The sequence below is a fragment of the Triticum aestivum genome, chromosome 5B (assembly GCF_018294505.1).
Source record: "Triticum aestivum cultivar Chinese Spring chromosome 5B, IWGSC CS RefSeq v2.1, whole genome shotgun sequence".
Classification (NCBI taxonomy): Eukaryota; Viridiplantae; Streptophyta; class Magnoliopsida; order Poales; family Poaceae; genus Triticum; species Triticum aestivum.
The window spans coordinates 400,665,928-400,688,570 of record NC_057807.1 but is presented as its reverse complement, the minus strand read 5'-3'; the positions used below and the strand labels follow the sequence as shown (position 1 = coordinate 400,688,570).

The 22,643-nt window shown below is 41.4% G+C and overlaps 1 protein-coding gene across 1 annotated transcript; it reads right to left on the bottom strand.

Annotated features, from left to right (window-relative positions):
- Nucleotides 1-1,618: 1,618 nt before the first annotated feature.
- On the bottom strand, nucleotides 1,619-16,403 carry LOC123112087 (kinesin-like protein KIN-7I). Its single transcript, XM_044533006.1, has 31 exons — nucleotides 16,146-16,403; nucleotides 15,972-16,061; nucleotides 15,481-15,599; nucleotides 13,979-14,092; nucleotides 13,806-13,887; nucleotides 13,663-13,730; nucleotides 13,523-13,594; nucleotides 12,730-12,875; nucleotides 12,545-12,647; nucleotides 10,982-11,062; nucleotides 10,811-10,879; nucleotides 10,681-10,740; nucleotides 10,441-10,602; nucleotides 10,262-10,318; nucleotides 9,658-9,885; nucleotides 9,385-9,537; nucleotides 9,206-9,310; nucleotides 7,654-7,743; nucleotides 7,343-7,492; nucleotides 6,737-6,850; nucleotides 6,545-6,631; nucleotides 6,253-6,456; nucleotides 5,973-6,140; nucleotides 5,229-5,435; nucleotides 5,035-5,124; nucleotides 4,819-4,956; nucleotides 4,151-4,248; nucleotides 3,704-3,767; nucleotides 3,240-3,359; nucleotides 3,088-3,159; nucleotides 1,619-2,133 (listed from the first exon to the last, which is right to left on the bottom strand). Exons 1-31 carry the CDS (start codon nucleotides 16,270-16,272, stop codon nucleotides 1,900-1,902), a joined length of 3,672 nt encoding a protein of 1,223 aa, XP_044388941.1. The 5' UTR covers nucleotides 16,273-16,403; the 3' UTR covers nucleotides 1,619-1,899.
- Between the last annotated feature and the right edge of the window lie 6,240 nt (nucleotides 16,404-22,643).

Genomic DNA, 22,643 nt, shown 5'->3' with positions numbered 1-22,643 from the left:
GACTTATTTTGCCAAACAGACCCGACTTATAAGTCACCCCAACTTATAAGTCATAAGTTGCTCTACCTCAACTTAAAACTTATAAGTCACCCCTTTTACGTGGGTCCCATCACCTGCATGATGTTGATTGGTGTGGAAAGGTGTGTCAAATGACTTATAAGTCAGGTGACAACCAAACAGGCGTGACTTATAAGTCACTGGTTTTAAGCCACCTGACTTATAAATCAGGTGACTTATTGAAACCAAACAGACCCTTATAAGTTGGGTCTGTTTGGTAAAATAAGTCACCTTTTTTACTTTTCGACTTATAAGTTGGTGATTTATTTGGAACCAAACAGACCCTTATTCATTCCTGGGAGTGTGAGGTGAGCTTGTCTTCTCTTCTTTCTACGTACTCCCCAAGGAAAAGCTGGTCTTTCGGCCGGGTCAGCCACTCAGTTCAGCTGGGTAGATAAAGTAGCATGTTTGGTCTCGAAACTGCAGAACGCCATTCGCGAAGAACATAATTCGCTCTCTTCGACGTCGTTCACAAAAAGAACGGAGACAATGATAGGAAACATCCAGTGCCACAAACAGTGTGCTGTTAGCTATGCTAATTACTAGTTCACCTGGCAACACGTGCACCGCGCTATTTACGTTTTGATTCCTGATAAAGGTTGCTGCAGACTGAAAACATGTTTGAGTTTCAGCAGACTCTTCCGCTGTGTGTTTTTTTCCCGAGAGTACGCTGACGTACCATACTTTATAGAAGGGAGCAAATATTTACAAGAATCTGACAACCAATGCCAACATCAATTGTCGGTACACCCACACCGGAGTACAAACAAAGCTAACTTCTCACAAATCTATCTAACCCACCCACACCAAAACTAGCACGTGACCAATCACGGATGTCCCCAAGTATCACCAAAGCAAGCTCTCTAGGGCCAACCACCTGCTCCGGCGAGTTGTACATGGGCATTTCTTTGCTTCCAAATGGCCCACAACGCTCCGATGACCAACGAGTCAAATCCTCTCTTCTCCTTCCCGTGGAATCCTCTCCTAGCCCTAAGCCACCACTCCTCGAGTGGCTCCTGCCCATCCAGATTGCCAACATTTACATGCAGAGTGTCAAAACACGTGTGCCAAACTTTTCTTGCGTAGGAGCACTGCACCAGAATGTGCTCGACATTGTCCTCATCTTGCAAGCAAATGTAACAAACCTAAGGCTCATCTTGAAGACCACGGCGTGCTCTCCTGTCCGAGGTCCAAAATCTATGTTGTGGTTTGAAGTGCCACAAAACTTACTAGCACAGTTTCTTAACACCACGGCTCCATCTCAAATCCCCTTTCCCCGAACAGCCAGGATAGATGCATGAACTCGGTTATTCAGATGCTTAGATGATCACATTATATGTTCAGGATCAACCAATCAACCAGCCTAGTAAGAGCATACGTACTTGCGAGCCTGTTCAGCATGCAACCATGCCTTTAATGCCCAGGGCGGCCAAGACCCATGAGCGTACGATCTTGGAAATTTTGGATTCACGATCTGGATGGCTAATTAGAGGTGTACAGCACCGAGTGAAGCCCGGCCTGTACCAGTCGTCCTCTAGGGCTGATGCCCATGACCCGTCCATGTCCAAGCCCAAATCATTAGACCACAAGCAAATGTACAGCATATTACAACTTCAGAGCGGAATGCTAGCAAAGCTATCAGTAGCACGAGGCACCAGGGGTCCAGGCCGGAATACGACGGTCTCTAACGACTCTGTACAACCTGGCAATCTTAATGAAGCCGACTCAGGCACTGGTCTGAAAGAGTCAGACCTGCATTGAGGCAATTATCGCCGCTGCCAACACGTGAAACGGTTCCACTAGGTTAGGAGCACGTAGTTGCGAAGAAGAAAGGTTACTGCGTCAGTTTGATGCGGCTTCTGGTCGTTTAAGCTCTTCTCTCAGCTTCAGGACCTCACGGCACGTCTTTCTCAGCTTTTCCTTCAGCATGTCGGTTGCTTTCTGATAATTCTCATCCATCAGCGCCCGTTCTTCTACTGCCTCTTTAAGCCTTCCGCGGTTCGCGTCGAGCTCTGGTTGCAGCCACCGGATTTGCATGCGAAGCTTTGTTTTTTCTTTGTTGTGGGTCGAAGCATCCTGTAGAAAGAAAGCAGGTTATGGAACTGGTGTTGTGGAGATTATGCTGGTTGGCGGGCGATCTTTCTGGCATGCAGTGTGCTCTTCTGCTTCACTGGCTGGCCAGTCACTGCTTTACTGAACCGCGATCAGACAAAATTTGAACAGGAAATTTTAGTTAAGTGACACAACAGTTTAAAGAGGACAGCTAGAACCACCGATTTGAGTTTCTTCCGGAATTTGATGACACAGCACTGCAAGAGAATCATCAGGAATTTCTTTGTTGCGTTAACTGTCTGTCAATTTTCAATGCTTTCTACATATACTGTCAACAGTCAAGTTACGAAATGTCATCAATAGCATTACTGTGGTACAAAAATACCAGCATTACAGTCGGTTTCTGAAAGTAGTCCACTCAGTTCTCTGGAAACTTGAGGAACTATAGGAAACAAGGTTCTAGGGTTGGTGTCAGTATAAATCTTCATCTTGAGTCAGTTGAGTGCATGTCGATCTATTGGAATAGAACTTCAGTGCGCAAACAAGCAACTTATGCAATGAAAACATGCCAGAATGATTAACTATATGCTGCTTCCATCAGCCCACTTATGATTCTGAAAATGGGAATGTGTTCTGTGGTAGAATCTAAACTCATCAGCTTGTATACGTTTTTTTTGCTTTCAGGGTCCTAGTACTGTGTTTAGTGAAATATTTATGATATTCCTCTCCAAAAGTGAATGAACACATAAAAATGCTATAAAATAAAATAAAACAGCAGATGTTCCTATCTCAGCACAGGCTACTACAAGAACCCTACTTGCGTGCAAAGCTACAATGAATTTATTTCCAAAGCTTGATGCTGATACTCAGTACAGTAATCAGGCACTTATTCTGGAAGATTTAACACTTCAAAACTCAAACCGCAGAAATACTCTGCCTGAACCAACCGTAGAGAGTGATGGGTTCAGCAATGCTTACATTTTTCATCTTGACCTCCATGGCAGATATCTGACAGCTCAACTCATCCATATTAGCTTTGGCCTGTAGTAGCTGCATAAATGACACATAAAAACAACTTAAATTTAATTTACTGAGATAACTTGTAAGTTGTAACAAATTATCTGACTTGCCTTATTATTGGAAACCTCCTTTAAGGCTTCTAATTCATTGATGACTAAGCTCATCTGTTTCATCTTAGAAAGTAAGCTATCGCGTTCTTCCGAAATAAGTTGTAGTTGCTTGAAAAGTTCCTGCTCAAAATTGGAGTCAACACAAAAGATGGAAAATATATCTCCTGAAGTTTTACTCCCTAGAAAATCAACTGAAATTTTTAATAATTATAAAAAATATTAATGGTTAGCAATCTTGTGTGATCCATGAACAACCAAGTCATAGCAAGAAACTCTAGCCAATTGTTTCTCAACAGGGAAAGATCATTAAAACTCAAAAGTGAAACAACATAGCTGTCCTGGTGATGGTACTTATTTGTGTGCAACTAGTCCTGACAATACGAATACATATTTTAAATTTGGTTTCCTGATGTTCTAAAAAAAGATTTCACACTAAGAGCAAAATGGATGGGCTTAAGGCTTACATTTTCATTATCAATGTTTCTTCCTTTCTCCACGAGTTGTTCTGATTCTTCACAACTCTCCCTGCTGCATCAGATAACATAACTAGCAGTAAGTTGAGTACATGAGCGTATGCAAACACACCATGCTTCCTTGGAACCTATGATGATTTACTCTATGAACTTTTTATGTTCACTAGCACTGGAGTAATTGCCTGCGTTCTAAAATTGCTTTCATCGCTAATGCTCTAAAGATTCAAAAGAACTTCTGATAATTTTGATTTGTTCTTTTGTTTCTCATCAAACCACATTCAAAATATATGAAGCATCTTAGCTCCGTGTGAAAAGTATTGAATGAAACTACATTAGTAATAGACTATGTGCATGCTGTTACCTACCAAGTCGATACAAAACTGAAGCACAATAGAGTGGTACTGTTGCATTGAAAAGAGGTTCTGAGAGAAGACTGACCAGCATTTTCCCTCATTTATGTTATGCTCCATAGAAAGGATCATTTTGTCTTCCCGAGTTTTTAACAATTCTCTACACTGCACCAGCTCTTGTCTCACCTAGTGACATATTGAAATAATATACAGTAATAAGAAATGAGAAACAGACAATTATATAAAAAATTGATGAAAATAAACATGGAACTAACATGAACTAAAAAAATAAACTAAAATTAGGCATCTTGCAGTACCCCATACTTGTTCCTGCATACCAAGACAGGCCAATGGATGTCTAATAAAAAAAGAGTAAATATAGTGATGTCCTTCTATGAGTACTAAATACAGTACAATATGGATCAAATAAACGGAAGGAACTTGAGAAGCTAGTTTGAGCTGTCAAATCGAAATGGCAAAACATAATTCATGCCTTCATGGTATAAAGTTTCTAACGACTTCTACTGCTTACTGATCAACGGTTCACTAGTCAAATAATTCTAAACTGCAGATGGCATGCATGCACAGTGCTTACTTCTGCCTAACTCAAATTATAGACATATCGTCAGTTGACATTCACAAAAAAAACAGTTAGAAGATAACCACATTGCATCTGCACGCTAATTGTCGACGTTGAGGATTGATCATAAATTAGATCTGGCAGGTATGTAATCAAGAGAACTCTATTGAACGTACCTTAATCAAATCTTCGGATAATTTACTATTCTCATCAGTGCATATATCCAATTGCTGCTTAGTTTCTAAATATGCTTTCTCCTTGGCTATCCACATTGATCTTTCAGATTCCATTTCCAGAAGAACATCAGTAAGTTGCTGCATTTCAGAGCACAAAAAAATCAAACAAATTACGGAGAGCGTCAACGTTTTGGATAAAACCGTAAAGCTAATTACCATTCCCAAGTCTTCTTTTTCCTTTGATATAGAACTGAGAGAAGCCTCCACTTTTCTACCAAAAGACTCAGATTCATCAAGTTTTTTGGTCTGTATCACAGAAAAAAGAAATTTCATGGTGAAATTTTTTTTTGGGTTAGACAAAAGGTGTGGGGGATCTGGCAAAATATACTGCAAAGCCATTTTAAGTATACCAATACAACAATCTCGTCGTTTAAGGAATTTATCTTTGATTCTGCGGAAGTAAGCCTGTTTTCGAGATCTTCCTGTTCCAACACCATAAACTCTACTTTAGATAGCGCTTCTTCCTTCTCTGCAGTCAAGGTAGCTAAAGTTTCTTGCAAAGAAGCAATTTCATCTTCCATATCAGAAGCATGAATCTCAAGCCTTTGGTACTCCTCCTGAATATGAAGAAACAAGATACACGGTCATAGATAAACATAAGCTCCAGTAAATGAAGAACAGACTGCATGCCATTAATGCCGTAATACATACATACACAACACATGTATTGTAAATTTGTAAGGTGGCACTCATTTTCTGACTGCAGGTCAATTAAAATGATGGACCTTCTGGATAAAGAAACGAGGCACTGAAACCGGGCTTACTAAAAAAACTTGTGGCATAACTACAAGGTATGAGAGCAATAAACTATTAGAATCCAAAAAAAAAAACTAGTATTTCCTAGCCAGTAGCTTGGGACAAGTGATGTTATATCCACAATGGTATACCAGCTACTAATGTGCAGCTGTCTGAAACATATAATCTAGAACCACGGTATGGTATGAGGGTGTAGTTGGAGTTTGGGTTTATTCCTGGAGCTGTGGTGATTTACGTAAGTCTTGCTATAACAATATCATATGAGCACCTCAACATGTATCAGGATGCTTAAGAATAGTGTGTTTGCACAAAGTAATACAAATTGGGAAGACTGCAACCTGCAACTGCACAGCTTGATCAAAAAATCCAGCAAGTTCTTCTGGCTTCACATTCAATTCATGTCTTTTATCAACAGTGACAGAATCATGTTTCCTTAAATCACGTTCAAGATGGGTCCTCTGGCTTTGTAACTTCTTTATTTCCCTGTGTGCCTCCGCTTTTTCACCCTGGACAAAGAGTATGGATTCATACTTGCTACATTTTACCGTTTTGGAGAAGATACACCTGAATTTGTGCCACCGTAATGAACGATCAAATTACTGAGTACAAAATAATAACCTCAAGTTTAATTTTTTCTTGAACATAATTCTTCAGCTTGTTGTCAGTCTCTCGTAACTTTGTTTTCGCTCTTTCAAGTTCCTTTCGGATAGACTCCTTTTCTTTCATCAAGGAAGATGATGACAAGGTCGTGACTTCCTTTTGGAGAGTTAGAAGCTCTGAGAGAATGTTATCCTTCTCAAGTTCATGTTGAAGAATACAATCCTGAGTATAAGTAACATTGTTAGAGCAGACACAAGAAGTTAGAAACTTGATGACTGACGATAGCTTAATAACTTAAGTAATGACAGACATCCTTGGACTTCTCACAGCTTTCCAGACTGGACTTCATCCTCCGAAGTTCATCCTGTTGATTAAGGAACTGTTCGTGTAGCAGCTTCTGCACTCAAGTCAGAGTATGTTAACAAATGGTAGCTCCTTAGAATTTAAGTATGTATAGCCTGGTCAAAATTGAAGTGTGGATTGGATAAGTTGATATAGCTACCTTCTCCAATTCAAGTCTGCTGATTTTCTCCATCAATGTTTTTGACATTTTCTCATGATCCATAATCACGTAACTGGATTGTTTTATATGCCCATAAGCAGACTGCTTGAATTCCTACAGAAAGAACAATTGAGATCATTTCGAAATATAGTACTTACAAGAAAAACAACTGTGGTACTAAGTCTACATAGATAGATCTATATGCAAATTGATAATAGACAGAACAAAGTATTCCGTCGGCACCAGACATTTACCAGACCATCTGCATACCTTTTTCAACTGGTTTATGACCTACAAAGTCGATGGCGCCCATTCATGCAAATACTTATTTGCGTAACCAAAATAGTAGCTTATACGTAAACAATATATCCAGAGGATATGATCACATTCAACATTTGAATTGCCAAAGTATTTCATATTATTTAATTGATGAGGTGATACCAATAATTTAGTAAAATGCACACTGGCCCAACATTGAATTTTGACTGAGACAACTTGTTTAATGAAATGACTCCAGGGTGAATATTGAGGAAAGGAGAGCAAGGGGAAGAGGGACATGATTAATCAATGAACTATGGAGATACAATCATGATCAGAGAAACATACAGTTACGTTCTCTGCAATCGCAGACAGACTCTGAAAGAGTTCCTCAATGAAAGAAATAGCATTGTCGACTGAGTGGGTTGTCTGATCCATCTGCACAGATATTCCATGAGTCTCCATTGACACGTTGCTGAGGAATTCATCCACTAGTTCCTGTAGTTATACCAAATGTTTCATTCAAGTACGCAATCATGTCAATAAATCAGACTGCGACATGAAAATGGTGTAAGAAGATTAGAGAACTGATTAAACATCCTAATTATGCATTATATTAGAGAAGAGAAAGAACAATGCAAGTGGAGATAGGAAAGTACTTGTTTGGATTTCCAAATAGTAGCCAGAGCTGATAGCTTCTCACCAGCAATTTTTGCTTCTTCTTGTGCCGCCAGAGCATTCTTCTGAAGCTGAAACCAGGCCAAGAATCAATAGACAATTACAAGGAAAATATGCAAATCCATTCTAAATAGCTCTCATATGATGCAAGTAGCATGGAAACATAATGAAGCTAATGCAAGGCAGGTAGAGCATAATGAAGGAAGGACACCAATGTCTGTAATGAACTTTTTTCAGGCTATTGAGTTACAGTTTAAAGAACAGATAACATTTAAGAAAAAAGTATCACACAGATGCTATGTGATTTTCTTAGCTAAATGGATAGTATAACAGCCATATTCTTTTATATCTGTGCACTAGAAGTAAATCTAAATATGGGAGTCTTAGATGATCATGAAAACAGATGGCAGCTTCACCAGATGCCAGTCAAAATGAGGTTACTTGATGGTCTTACTTTTACCACAGAAAACATGTACAAAATGGTAAGCAAAGCTTGTTGCTCCCTCTTTTTGGGACAATTGGTTCATGGGTAATTTTGATTATCACCACATGTATGACAATATCAAGAAAATTAAAATAACATGATATTGTTTAATAAAGTTAACATACAACTTGGTTTTTTAAGTATCTTCTGTTGATTAATTGCAGGGTCTGGGCGGGGTGCAATTGGCTATAGCCAACCGGTGTCCTGTTCGCCAAGTTATTGCTTGAGCTCGTGAACCAAGCCCTTCCTGCTTGTGCTCGCCCTCCAGCGCAAGTGCGCAACCTCACCATCGCCGTCAACAGCAACAATCCTTTACCCAAGTTCCTCCTTGGCACCTTTGCCATCATGGTCAGCAAGATCTCCTTCTCCAAGTTCCTTTTCAGCATCCTTCCTGCCATGCTCGCCACGACAGGAAAGCAGATGGAAGCCATCAAGGAGGGTCGCTCACTGTCCATGCCGTCACTCTCAACGTGCCCATCAGGCCCTCATCACCCTGAGGACTTCCTCCGTTGGTGGTCGTTCTTAAATCACTTAGTGCAGACGTGTTGATAAATATCTGTAACAGCTCTTTTAGGCCTTAGCAGCACATGCAAGACGCAAGGACCAAACCAAATGGTTTTGCTGTAAAAGATTTGTAACAACCGATTTTAAAATCTAAATAGTCCACACAAGACAGCATAAAATCTAAGAAGTAGATGATGGTGTTCTCGACACTTCTCTTGTGGTGAGTCAGAAAGTTGTCTTTAAACTGAGTCAACATGTCCACATTTGATGGCAGCTGTGCAGAAGGACTAACATGGCCAAATTTGTGTACACAGATCTATTTGGCCAATTTCGTAATTAAGGGAGCAAGCTCAGCAACAGGCGATAGTTGACAGACCAAAGTAGTACCAAACTGCATGTTAAAGTTGTTAACTCATGATTTAATAGGCGAATATATCGATAATATAACATGCCTGACAAGATAACAAAGCTACCTAGCACCCAAAAGGAAGTAACATATTGGATATGTTTGAATTTTAAATATAATACAGTATAAGATAATTCACCTCTTCATACTTCTCACTGAAAGAAGCCTTCTGCTGCGTTGCCACCTCAAGAACATCGTCCAAGTTATTTTGAATCAAACTCTTCTCTAACTCCAGCGAGTTTACCTACTTGGGATTTCCAGAAATACTTATTGGAAACACATTTCAGAATAGGGAAATCATAGAAAAAGGACTAGCACCTGGTCTTGAAGTTGTTTAATGACAAGAATTGCCTCGGACTCTCGAGCAGATAAGCCACTAGGTTCTTGACTTAGCATGGCATCTTTCTGCTCATTAGGGTCTTGGGGTAGTTCAGGCACTGAACCCCTAAGTTGCTCTTGATCTGCTTTCTTCTGTCAAGACAATGTATTTCAAAATTCAGAAGGCATTTGCAGTAAAAAAATGTGGATTCACTTTTCCAATCAAACCTCAATAGCGATATGTTGCATTAATTGAAAATGAGAGTCACACACCATTGTATTTGGCTTTCTTCTGCTGGTAACATGCAACAAAGCATGTGCATCGGGAAGAGAAACATCTTCATTTGATAGATCACTGAATGAACAACCATGAGCAGAAGGCTCGCCATTGCTGGCGTAACTTTCTTGCATTAGCTCTTCAAAACATGGGGGCATCCCCATGTTACGCTCTTCACGAACTGAGCTGCTTGCAGAGCCTTGTTCAGAAGCAGGTTCTTGAACCTGGATATTTGTAGAGATGCCCAAAACATATCTTAACAACATATGTAGTCTTCTATAAATTTGATGAAGTTCTGTCATGGACTGAACATGAAAAGAAAACTATAACATGAACATTGACAGAAGTATGTCATGTATCCATATGAAGTACCAAAAAATGGAATATCACATGTAATTTATCCCAGGAACTAAAGAAGAGGAGAGAAGTAAAGTAAGTACCCACAAAGAAGGGCATCCAAGTGAATATTTTGGGCAGTTGTTTTAACATTTCATAAATGATATGAGAACAATCAGCTCATGATGCTATGGCGACCCCAAAAGAACAATGTACCTTTAGATTTTCAGAATGATGAATTTAACATGTTACAGTATATTATACCTCGACACTGAATTCATTCGACAGGGGTCGAGCACACCATGTTTGCCTTCTTTTGTTCTGTTCAAGGGACAAATATAAAGACATCAGAGGTAGGTTTACATTGTTGTTCCGCTGTCTAAATGGGGCAGCTTGTTATGACTATCAGTACATACTATGAGATAAAGGAAATGAGTACTGACCTTACTAGAAACAATAGCCCTATCATCTCTCTCTGAATTTAAAACCAACGAACTAAGATTTTCGATCTTCTTTGCTTGCTGAAGCAACCTCTTCTCGCGTTGCTCTTTAGCTTTCCTTTCCTCCTCCAACTCTAAAGCAATTCTCTCTTTTTCCAGTTCACTCTGGAAACAGTACTCAGATTATTTAAGGCACTATACTCTACAACCAAGATAAGATGTGCTTAAGGATTAGAAAGGGACCTGTAGCAGGGTGTTCCTCAAGTGCAAAACATCTTCATCCAAGTGTTCACTTTGAGAGTTCTGTGGACGCAGGTATACAGTTTTTTAGGTTCAAGATGCATTGACTTAACATAACTTTTTTAATACATACCTTGAGTTTTGCTCGAAGTTCCTCTATTTCTTTCCTTTGGCGCTTTAAAAGAGCGGCATCCGTCAAAATCTGTATTTGCATACATACATGTGGAGTAAACATTTATGCATTTTTAACACCTTAATTAATCAGGAAAACGCAATTTGATTGACAATAAGAAAATGTCATTACCTCATTGATTTCTGCACAATTTGTAACACGTAATGCCCTACTAGCAAATTGCAAGCTGCTTTTAGTCTCATCTGCATGGACCTACAGTACAAATAAAGTGAATAGTTTGCAAGGACATATGCCAAAAAATTGAAGCAAATAAATAATTGTAACTTTGTAAGAATAATTGTTCTCTCTTTTTTTTGAACTTCTTTTCAAATGTCCAATTTCTGTTACTCTAGTACTATCTCTGTACCTTAACTTAATATAAGACTTCTTTGACACTATGATAGTGCCAAAAATGTCTATATTAAGGTACAGAGGTAGTATTTTCTAAGCATGGTTGTAGATTATCACATGAAAGGAAGCGTTGGTGCAGCGGTAAAGCTGTTGCCTCGGATCAACAGGTTTGAGTCCTGGAAACAGCTTCTTGCAGAAATGTAGGGAAAGGAGTCCTGGAAACAGCCTCTTGCAGAAATGTAGGGAAAGGCTGCATACAAATGACCCAAAGTGGTCGGACCCGGACCCTGCGCAAACGGGAGCTACGTGCACCAGGCTGCCCTTTTTAGTTCTACAATATTCACATCACTTTAGGAGTAGATCATTTGAGGAACACGTAGTATGTAGATAATCATTAAGTCAGAATTCCGCTAGTACAAAGATCTAGTAACACATTTTATCTTCTAAAGCTGAGGGAGTTCTATCCACTGCACCACCACCAACACAATAACACATATGTAACATATTTGTCCATTCCTAACTTACAGAAGAAAAAAATACCAATGTCCTTAAAGACTATCCCGCAACGAACTGGCCCGTCACCTGTTTTTCTCCACTTAATAATGAGAATTATATGTGTGGATTTCTTCGATGGAAGCGTTGTGAAAAACTAGTTTCCCTTATGTAAGGCCTTGATTGGATTGTCGTGTTTCCTCCAAATACACCTGTAAAATAAATACAGGTCTCGGCTCGTCGTTTCGATTCCAGCCGAAATTTGCTACGTGGCTGGTAAGATACAAGTGTAAAGTAAACACCCCCGTATTTACTTACAACCATTCCAAGCGCGCCCTAAAAGGGTTATCATATAATATTGCAAAGCTACCATTATGTTAATATTGCTTTTTTAAATTTACAATCAAGAATTCCCCACAGATCTTATTTTGATTAATGGTATTATTGTAAATTTTTCAGTTCACCAATCAAGCCACATGAGTACATGACAAGGTAATAGTTGCGGCTAGCCGACTAATGACTGACCTATGACGCAATACCTGAAATTAAAATTAAAATGGAATCCATTTTAATGACCAAAGAGGATGTCATGATAATCATTTTATAATTTCCAACACCATACAATTAACCGTTAAATAAAATTGAACAGTTGATTTTCTTTGAGGGAATTAAACAATTGAAATTACAATAGCAATGCACAAGAAATAATAAATACTTGTGGTTCATACTTTACTGTCCAAAAATGCAGTAAGTGAGAAAAGATAAAACACCTAATATCTGTGTTCTACCTCCAATACCAAGCAATATAGGAACCGGTCAATAAGAGATACGGAGATGTTTAATATAGCATACCTGTGCAAGTGTTATATTACAAATGATAGCTGTGTTAGCATTTCCACCCAGAGCAGGTTGCAATATCCTTGTCAACTTACTATCTCGGTAAGGAACGTGCCCCCTGATTATGAAATTCATTACTAAATGAACCCAAAAGGGGGAATCAAATCAACTTGAGTCGTTGTAAGAAGTTTCTAACTTACCCCTGGCCCTTTATGCCTTCACTTAGTTTCTTGATTACTGTTCCGAGAGTCATTAGACTTTTGTTAATGTGGGAACCCTCCTTAAGTCTCACACCTTCTGCACCCGTCTTTGCAGCACGTTCTGAACCAGCTAAGTCCACCAGATTCTAAAATGTGAAAATACATGTCAATTGCAACATAACAAAACAAACCCTGGCAGACAATAATTGTATAAAGTACAACCACTAGTGCAAGAAAGATAATGTTTTGCTTCCTCCAATCACAAATAAGTAACGCTTTCGACATGCCTCCGATCAAAAAATTAAAACGTTTGACTGTGAGTATCCTTTTAATTATTCCATTTGAAAATCATATGTACGTCTTGAAAAATATTTTCAGAATATTATATTTTCTAAGTCTTATACAATTGTATTTTTGTATTATAAATTAGTGTTCAAAGTTACATCTTGAAGACCGTGTCAATGTCTACAACGTCACTTTTTGTGATATGGAGGGAGCAGCAATTTAGTTTTAGTCTGCGATTAGTTATTGTTTTGATTCAAGGCAATATTTTCATTTAAATGCACCTATTTTAGTCATCATAAAAAATCAAATGCACATGTTGTTTCCTTATTGATATGTGTGTTAAAGAGAAATGTGAAATATTCCCTCCGTAACAAAATGTACGAAGTTTTTTATGCTCTATGCAAAACAAAAAACGTCTTATATTTTGTGCGTTTTGCGTGTATAAAGCTAAAAGAAGAAGTAACTTGGACAAAAGCATATGCTAGTTAAAACTGAGAATTGTGTGTACCAGAACAGAAACTCGAACAGCATCACAAGAATCTGTGTCACTGTCATCAGCTTTATCTCGACTCTCAATAACCTGAGTAATTTGTGGCATAAGATAGGTTGATATTGCATATAGGACAGCACAATGGAACCTAAGCATACCATGCGAAATATGGTATGAGAACGGCTGCTGTAGACATTCATATTTGTCTCCCCGATATGACGGTGGGCTGCAATTTTTCTAATAATTATTAAAATAAGTTAATCATAAATTAATTGAGATACCAAACAGTAAAAAAACTTACATTCTCCAAATGACACAAACTTCAAGACTTGTTCAGGACAGGTTACAATTTCCTCGCTTAAGCCAGCAACATATATGCCTCTCTACAAACAAGAATATCAATAAGAAGAGCAAGGAGGATACATAATATTTCAAAATAGTGTTAATTATTTGATACTAATGATGAAATATTACCTCATAATTCTCATGAATCTGCAATTTTCGATGTTCTGGGACAAGAAGATCATTTATTTCTTCATTATAAATCTCCATATAAGACATGCGGACAAGAAATTCTCTGTCCATATGCTAAAATTGTAAAAATTAAGTCAGGCAGAATTATACACTATAGGCAATGAAAACTATAAGCAAAGCCTCATAGTGTACAAAGGTGATTTCGTATTAAACACAGAGGTAGTTAAGAGTACTTTAAACAGGCCTTAAAAAAACCAAGCTGGTCACATTAGCCTTTATGACCATTTGCATCTCAACTTTTTTTAGACCGTGAAAACATAGTACGAACATAAGAAGACATTAAGTACATAATATATCATAACTGACAGACAAACTTATCCAAACATATCTCCCTTCAGTCTCATAACTGTATATTAAAAGCACAATGTGACAGAAAAAGAGAGAAATGTCAAAAAAAATCCACAAAAGAGTCTGACGGACTTATTTTTTATAAGTTAGTCAAAACCAATAGATCTTTATAATCATGCCTAGACAGACCGAGCAATAGATTATCGTGATTGTTTCTAAGAAGATCACAACAGTATATCCTTATAACTAATAATTAATCTGCATGCAACCTTGAATCTAATAAAAAGGAATGGGATGCAAGTAGAGTCCCAGTCCACAAAAGAGTCTGATGGACTTATTTCTGATAAGTTAGTCAAAACCAATAGACCTTTATAATCATATAATCATGCCTAGACAGACCGAGCAATAGATTATCATAATTGTTTCTAAGAAGATCACAACAGTATATCCTTATAACTAATAACTAATCTGCATGCAACCTTGAATCTGATAAAAAGGAACGGGATGCAAGTAGAGTCCCAATCCAATGTGTTTCTCCCTGTGTATTCTCTTTTTTTTTCACCCTCAAAAATAATCTCAAGCATGCAGACTTGACGCCAAACATAGACTTGCTAAATTCACGGTTCTCAAAATATTTTAGATATTAGTTATGAACTTATGGTTCACCGAGTTGATCACAGCTGATATTTTTTTCTAACTACAGTTAGGCATCATCCGCTTTAATTTCTAGATGTAATGTCAAATGTGCTCATTAATTTCATGCACTGCCCTAACATCACATAAAAAACACCGACTGGCAAGCAACATGAGCTTCAGTTTTGCGTAATGGTACCTCATAGGCCAACAACATTTACAAACTAACAATCTGCAAACTGACAATCTGAACTTTAATATTGTGCCATTCATAATATTGTATTTCTACAAGTAGCATAACAATATATCTTTATGTGGGTTCAATACATTAAATATGATGACAAACATTTACCACGCAATTATGCAGGACACGTACTAGTTGCACGGAATAAAAAATGACAGTTAGACGGTACTCTAATAGCCAAACGCAATAACTGTGTATATGTTGTAAGCAATCCGCGATACACATTACACAGTAAGCAGAATAAAGATTGTCTGATGAGAATGGACATACAAATCACCTGCTGTATAGTTCTAAATAAATCATGAACCGCAAGCGGTATTATTCCAGGTTCATTAGCAGATCCTCTCATTGTATAGGTCTTTCCGCTGTTAGTTTGTCCATATGCAAACACAGTGCCTGTCATACAAGGAAAGGGACCGAACATTTCATTAATACCCACATGCTGCCAGAATGATGGAGAAAAATATATTCTGCGGATAGTTCACAAAAAATCTAATAAATGAAAAATATATTTAAGAAGGCGCGAGCAAGAATACTGTAGCGTTTTATGGCAGAGTTCGTATGATTAGAAATTGTACATTGTACATTGCTCATCCTGTATCGGTCGGTTACAATTGAGAGGTGAGAACATTATTATCAAGCACCACTATGTAAGAAGCGAAAGAGCCCAGTATTGCGGCCCACAGATTCTACTCAGAGCTGGAGTCAATTTTCAACTTAGCAAGTTGTAGAAATCAGAATTGGAAATTGTGCCAAAGAAATGTTTACCGTTGAACCCTTGCACGGCAGAGTCGACGATGTGCTTGGTGCGGGCCCCGTAGACGTCGGCCGTGTGGCAGTCCTCGACGAAAATCCTGTCTGCGAGAACGAAATAGAGGGCAATTTCTCAGTAATCCCGCGGCTAGCGTCAGGAAGCGAGGGTTAGGGGGGCGGATTCCTCACCGAACTCGAAGCGAGTGGAGGGCTGGGCGGTGAGCGCGACGGCGTTGCCGGAGATCCGCCACGGGCTGCTCTGCGCGTCCTCCGGTGGGAGCGGCCGCGCGCGCACGGTGACGTGGATCCGGTCCATCGCCGGCCGCCGCGGGTCGAGGGGACTCTGCCGGGCCGGAGCGGCGGTGGGGTTTGCTGGTTGGGGGTTCTGGCGAGAGGAAGCAAAGGAGAGCGGGGACTTGGATTTCGTGGGTGTCCGCAGCTAATTTCGTATTCCCGCTCGCAGAAAGTGAAGTTTTTTTGTTTTTTTTAGGGTTCGCAGAAAGTGAACAACCCTGGACCGTTGTTGGTTTGGAGATTGATGGGCTGTAGAGCACAGAACCAAGGCCCAAAACGGTAAAGGAAAAGAAACAGAGGCCCAAGACTGCAAGGAAGAAGGCGAGTAAGGGGAAAATACATCTGTGCTCTCGAGTGCCAGCGCACCCTATATGCAAAAAAAAAAAAGTAATTCAACAAATGTTCAGAAATTCCAAATCTTTTTTGAAATCAAACATGATCAAGTCTTGCACTTGTATAAAAAGTTTTGTCAGAGAATGGCTTTGGTTTAATCCTAGGTCGAAGATTCGGAGAAAGGTCGCTATGTACAAGTATTGTACACACGATATTGTCTTCATAAACTTGTCTTTTTTGCCCTCAAGTCAATAGGAATCACTTCTTGTCCAAACTTCTTATACGAGCACAATACCTGATCATGTTTGATTCCAAAAAAGATTTAGATTTTTTAACTTTTTTTGAATTACTAAATTTTTGGCGCATATAGGGTGCGCGGGTACCTGAGAGCACCAAGTTCCTATCCTCCAGTAATAAGGCAGTAAAGCTATGTGCAACATTGTCTTGAAAAAAGGTAAGATGTGTGCAACCCCTCAAAGAAAAGAAAAGATGGGACGTTTGTGCAATGCAGAGTGTGCACGAGATGAATTTCATTTTCCATTTTTTTTTGAATAAAAGTGATTTTTTGCGTAGTAATACGTGTCTCATTAATAACATAAAGATTTAGTTACAAGCCACGTAAACATCAACATTGCAAGACTGGAAAGATAGGATAATCCTATGCAAGAAGTCAGTGCATGTTCCTCTCCACTAAGGAAAAGGAGACAGATCATCTCTTCACCTGAGCTCGACGTTGCTCCATTGTTGATCAGCAGCTTTACAGGCCTCCAAAGTATTTTGCCTGAAGTAAGACCATTGTCGGTGAAATAATACCTCGGAGAGGAAACCAGAACTGTCAGCCTCCAATCACAAAACTAGCACAAGATGCACCATCTTCCAGCTGTCACTTGCGTAGACAAGCATCTGCGTGTACTCCTGGATGACAAAACCTCCCTCCTCCTGTTGGAAATATGCCCTAGAGGCAATAATAAATTGGTTATTATCATATTTTCTCTGTTCATCGTAATCGTTTATTATCCATGCTAGAATTGTATTGATCGGAAACTCAGGTATATGTGTGGATACATAGATAACAACATGTCCCTAGTGAGCCTCTACAGGACTAGCTCGTTGATCAAAGACGATTATGGTTTCCTAGCCATAGACATGAGTTGTTATTTGATAACGGGATCACATTATTAGGAGAATGATGTGATGAACAAGACCCAAACTATAAACGTAGCACATGATCGTGTCAAATTTATTGCTATCATTTTCTGCATGTCAAGTATATGTTCTATGACCATGAGATCATGCAACTCACTGACACCGGAGGAGTACCTTGTGTGTACCAAATGTCACAGCGTAACTGGGTGACTACAAATGTCCTCTACAGGTATCTCCGAGGGTGTTTGTTGAGTTGGCATGGATCAAGACTGGGATTTGTCACTCCGTATGGCAAAGAGGTATCTTAGGTCCCACTCGGTAATACAACATCACAAGAAGCTTGCAAGCAATGTGACTAATGGGTTAGTCACAGGATCTTGTATTACGGAACAAGTAAAGAGACTTGCTAGTAACGAGATTGAACTAGGTATGGAGATACCGACGATCGAATCTCGGGCAAGTAACATACTGATAGACAGAGGAAACTACATACGGGATTAGATGAATCCTTGACATCAAGGTTCGACCGATAAAGATCTTTGTAGAATATGAACCAATATGGGCATCTAGGTCCCGTTGTTGGTTATTGACCGTAGAGGTGTCTCGGTCATGTCTGCATAGTTCTCGAACCCGCAGGGTCTACACACTTAACCTTTAGTGACGATATATGTATAGTTGTGTCATTATGATGGTTACCGAAGGTTGTTAGGAGTCCCGGATGAGATCCCGGACATGACGAGGAACTCCGGAATGGTCCGGAGGTGAAGATCGATATATAGGACGAAGGTCATCAGAGTTCAGGAGTGTTACAGAGGTACTGGGTTGAGGCCAGGAGAGCCGAAAGAGGTTTCGGGGCCCCCGGCAAGTGTTGGGGGGGCCTCATGTGTGGGAAGGGAGCACATCAACCCACTAAGGGGATGTGCGCCCCCAAGTCCCCCTCCCACGATCAATAGAGGAGGTGGGGCGCCTGAGGGAGTCCTGGATTAAGGGGTCCTCGGACAGCCAGACTATGTACTTATGCCAGACTGTTGGACTATGAAGATACAAGATTGAAGACTTCGTCCCGTCTCCCGTGTCCGGGTGGGACTCTCCTTTGCGTGGAAGGCAAGCTTGGAAATTCGGATATGCAGATTTCCTTCTCTGTAACCGACTCTGTGTAACCCTAGACCCCTCCGGTGTCTATATAAACCGGAGGGTTTAGTCCGTAGAAAGAACAGTCATAATCATAGGCTAGCTTCTAGGGTTTAGCCTCTACGATCTCGTGGTAGATCAACTCTTGTAATACTCATATCTTCAAGATCAATCAAGCAGGAAGTAGGGTATTACCTCCATAGAGAGGGCCTAAACCTGGGTAAACATTGTGTCCCCCGCCTCCTGTTACCATTAGCCTTAGACGCACAGTTCGGGACCCCCTACCCGAGGTCCGCCGGTTTTGACACCGACATTGGTGCTTCCATTGAGAGTTCCACTGTGTCGTCATGGTAAGGCTTGATGGCTCCTTCAATCATCCACAACGATGCGATCCAGGGTAAGGTTTTCCTCCCCGGGCAGATTTTCGTATTCGGCGGCTTCGCACTGCGGGCCAACTCGCTTGGCCATCTGGAGCAGATCGATAGCTACGCCCCTGGTCATCAGGTCAGGTTTGGAAGCCTGAACTACACTGCCGACATCCGCGGAGACTTGATCTTCAACGGATTCGAGCCCATGACAGGTGTGTCGAACAGTCACGATGAGCATGACTTAGATATGCTATCAGACGGTGTTCGGGAGATCACGCCTACAGCTGTCCCCGCCTTAGATTCGGAGCAGATTGTGCCCTCCGAGGACGAGTGGATAGACCCCACCACGGAGGCCGCACACTCATCGACGATAGAGCCGAACACAGACTTCGCCTCCAATGAGGTATGTGTCATCGGACCCTCGGACTCGTCTCCGGCCATAGGCTCCGAACTGCGTGCATTCGTGCCTATCAAACCTGATTGGGCACCGACCATGGAGTTTACCTCCGCGGATATCTTTTGGCACTCACCCTTGGGCGACGTGCTAAATTCGTTGAAATCTCTCTTCCTTTCAAGAGACCCTTGGCCGAACTATGTCCGGCTGGAGTGGGAAGCGGACGACGAAGAAATTTGTCTCCCACCCACCACCCACTTAATAGCCACTGTCAACGACTCAACCGACATGCTTGATTTTGACTCCGAAGACATCGACGGTATGAACAATGATGCCGGAGAAGAACAGGAACCACCGCCGACAGGGCGCTGGACAGCCACCTCATCATATGATATATACATGGTGGACACACCCAAAGAAAACAACGGCGAGGAACCGAAGGATGCAACAGAGGATAATCCTCTCGAGCGACGGCACCGCTCTAAATCCCGCCACACCAAAAACAGCGATAGCGGCACAAGAAAGAATAATACCCCGGTCGACTCCAAAGGTAACGACGACCCCATGGACCCAGCGATGGAGCAGGATGAGCCAAGGGATGGAGAACATAGTCTGGGGCCGCTGTCTGATCATAGCGATGGCAAAGATAAAACTCATGAACCTGTCTCTGGAGAGGAGAACAGTCCGAACGACGATGTACTCATCATCCCGAAAAAGCATTTGGAACAAGAAAACCTCCACAAAAGGCTTATCGCCACCGCGAGGAGCTTGAAGAAGCAGAAGCAAAGGCTTAAGGCCGCGCAGGATACGCTCAACTACAGATGGAACAAAGTGCTCGACACTGACGAAAAATACGGTGGCGATCGCCACACAAAGAGCTACCCAAAGCGCAAGCTGCTGCCCGAATTCGATGACCAGGCTATAGAGCCCATCCTGCCGAAAAATAATATGGCCGAGCTGCGGGACCGACCACCCTGTGGCCGAGACAGAGTGACTAATGACGCCGCACCCAAGTCAACACATGATCTACGTGAGCATCTGGACAAAAAAGGCGGTATGGCTAGGTCCATTATGGATCTAGGAAGCGTGCCCCTATGCAGGATCACGGCCACCAAAACAACTATAATGATCGAATACTGGCTCGGAATCAACACCGAACACTACATTCGTTAGAAACATGCCACGGCACATCCAAATATAGGGTTGCTGTGCACCCCCTGTGCTTCACCGATGAGGTGCTGGATCACGAATTTCCAGAGGAATTTAAACCCGTAAACATAGAGGCATATGACGGAACGATAGACCCTGCAGTCTGGATTGATGACTTTATCCTTCACATCCACATGGCTCGCAGAGATGATCTCCATGCCATCAAATACCCGCCTCTCAAGTTGAAAGGACCAGCTCGGCACTGGTTGAAAAGCCTCTCCAAAAACTCAATTGGAAGTTGGGAGGAACTTGAGGACGCTTTCAGGGCCAATTTTCAAGGGACCTATGTCCGACCTCCGGACACAGATGATTTAAGTCACATAATCCAACAACCCGGAGAGTCGGCCCGTAAGCTTTGGAACAGATTTCTCACCAAGAAGAACCAAATCGTTGATTGCCCGGATGCCAAAGCCTTATTGGCTTTCAAACACAGTGTCCAGGATGAATGGCTTGCCAGACACCTCGGCCAGGAAAAACCGAGGACAATGGCAGCCCTAACAAGCCTTATGACCCGCTTTTGCGCGGGCGAAGACAGTTGGTTGGCCCGCAGCGGCACCAGCGACTCAGGCACATCCGAAGTCAGGGATGATAATGGAAAGCCGCGACACAATAAAAACAAACATCAAAATAATGAAGACAGCCCAGACAACACGGCGGTAAACGCCGGATTCAGGGGCTCTCAACCCGGTCAATGGAAAAGCCATTTAAAGGCAGCAGAGATGGACCGTCCGGCCTAAAGAAAATTCTAGACAGGTCATGTCAGATTCATGGCACCCCTGAGAAGCCTACGAATCACACCAACAGAGAATGCTGGGTCTTCAAGTAGGCCGACAAGCTAAACGCCGAACACAAGGGGAGGGAGCCGCCAAGTGAAGACAAGGACGAACCTTGCCAGCCGAACACTGGGGGACATAAAAAATTTCCACCAAAGGTCAAAACAGTGAACATGATCTATGTCACCCACATACCAAAGAGGAAGCGCAAACACGCACTCTGAGACGTATATGATGTAGAGCCCGTTGCCCCCAAATTCAACCCATGGTCGGCCTGCCCGGTCACTTTACATTGCAGGGATCATCCGACTAGTATCCGGCATGGCGGTTCGGCTGCCTTGGTGCTCGACCCAATAATTGACGGATACCATCTCACCAGAGTCCTCATGGATGGCGGCAGTAGTCTTAATCTGATATATCAGGACACTGTCGGCAAAATGGGGATAGACTCGTCAAGAATTAGCCAAAGCAGTACTACCTTTAAAGGAGTAATACCAGGTGTAGAGGCCCGCTGCACGGGCTCTCTAACATTAGAGGTTGTATTCGGTTCTCCCAACAACTTTCGAAGTGAAGAACTAATCTTCGACATCGCTCCATTCTGAAGCGGCTATTACACACTACTCGGAAGAACGACCTTCGCTCGTTTCAATGCAGTGTCGCATTACGCCTATCTTAAATTCAAGATGCCCGGTCCACGTGGCGTCATTACAATCAGCGGAAATACAGAGTGTTCCTTGCGTGCGGAAGAATATGTGGCGGCTCTAGCAGCCAAACCACTGAACATCTTCTTCAACCCGAATAAATGATCGGTCGTCGAGACCACGGACACGGCTAGACGTGTCCGACGCACCACTAGTTGTAGTAGCCCAGATAAACCTGAGCTTGGTCGACGGATACGCCCCCATATGTGGTGCTAGGGGCTGTTCGCATGTAAAAGGGTCCATAGTTTGGCTCGACCCTATTAATACATAATAAATTGAATTCTCATGGTTCATTAAGAATAACCAACTTTTCGCACGATCACACCAGATTCTTTCAC

Bases quoted from the DNA above. Each gene is read 5' to 3' on its own strand.
- LOC123112087 (XM_044533006.1), bottom strand. From the start codon at position 16,272: ATGGACCGGATCCACGTCACCGTGCGCGCGCGGCCGCTCCCACCGGAG. The intron at 7,744-9,205 runs GTGAATTATCTT...GCCTGGTTTCAG, and splicing joins TCAGTGAGAAGTATGAAGAG to CTTCAGAAGAATGCTCTGGC. The intron at 5,436-5,972 runs GTTGCAGTCTTC...CTTCATATTCAG, and splicing joins ATCAAGCTGTGCAGTTGCAG to GAGGAGTACCAAAGGCTTGA.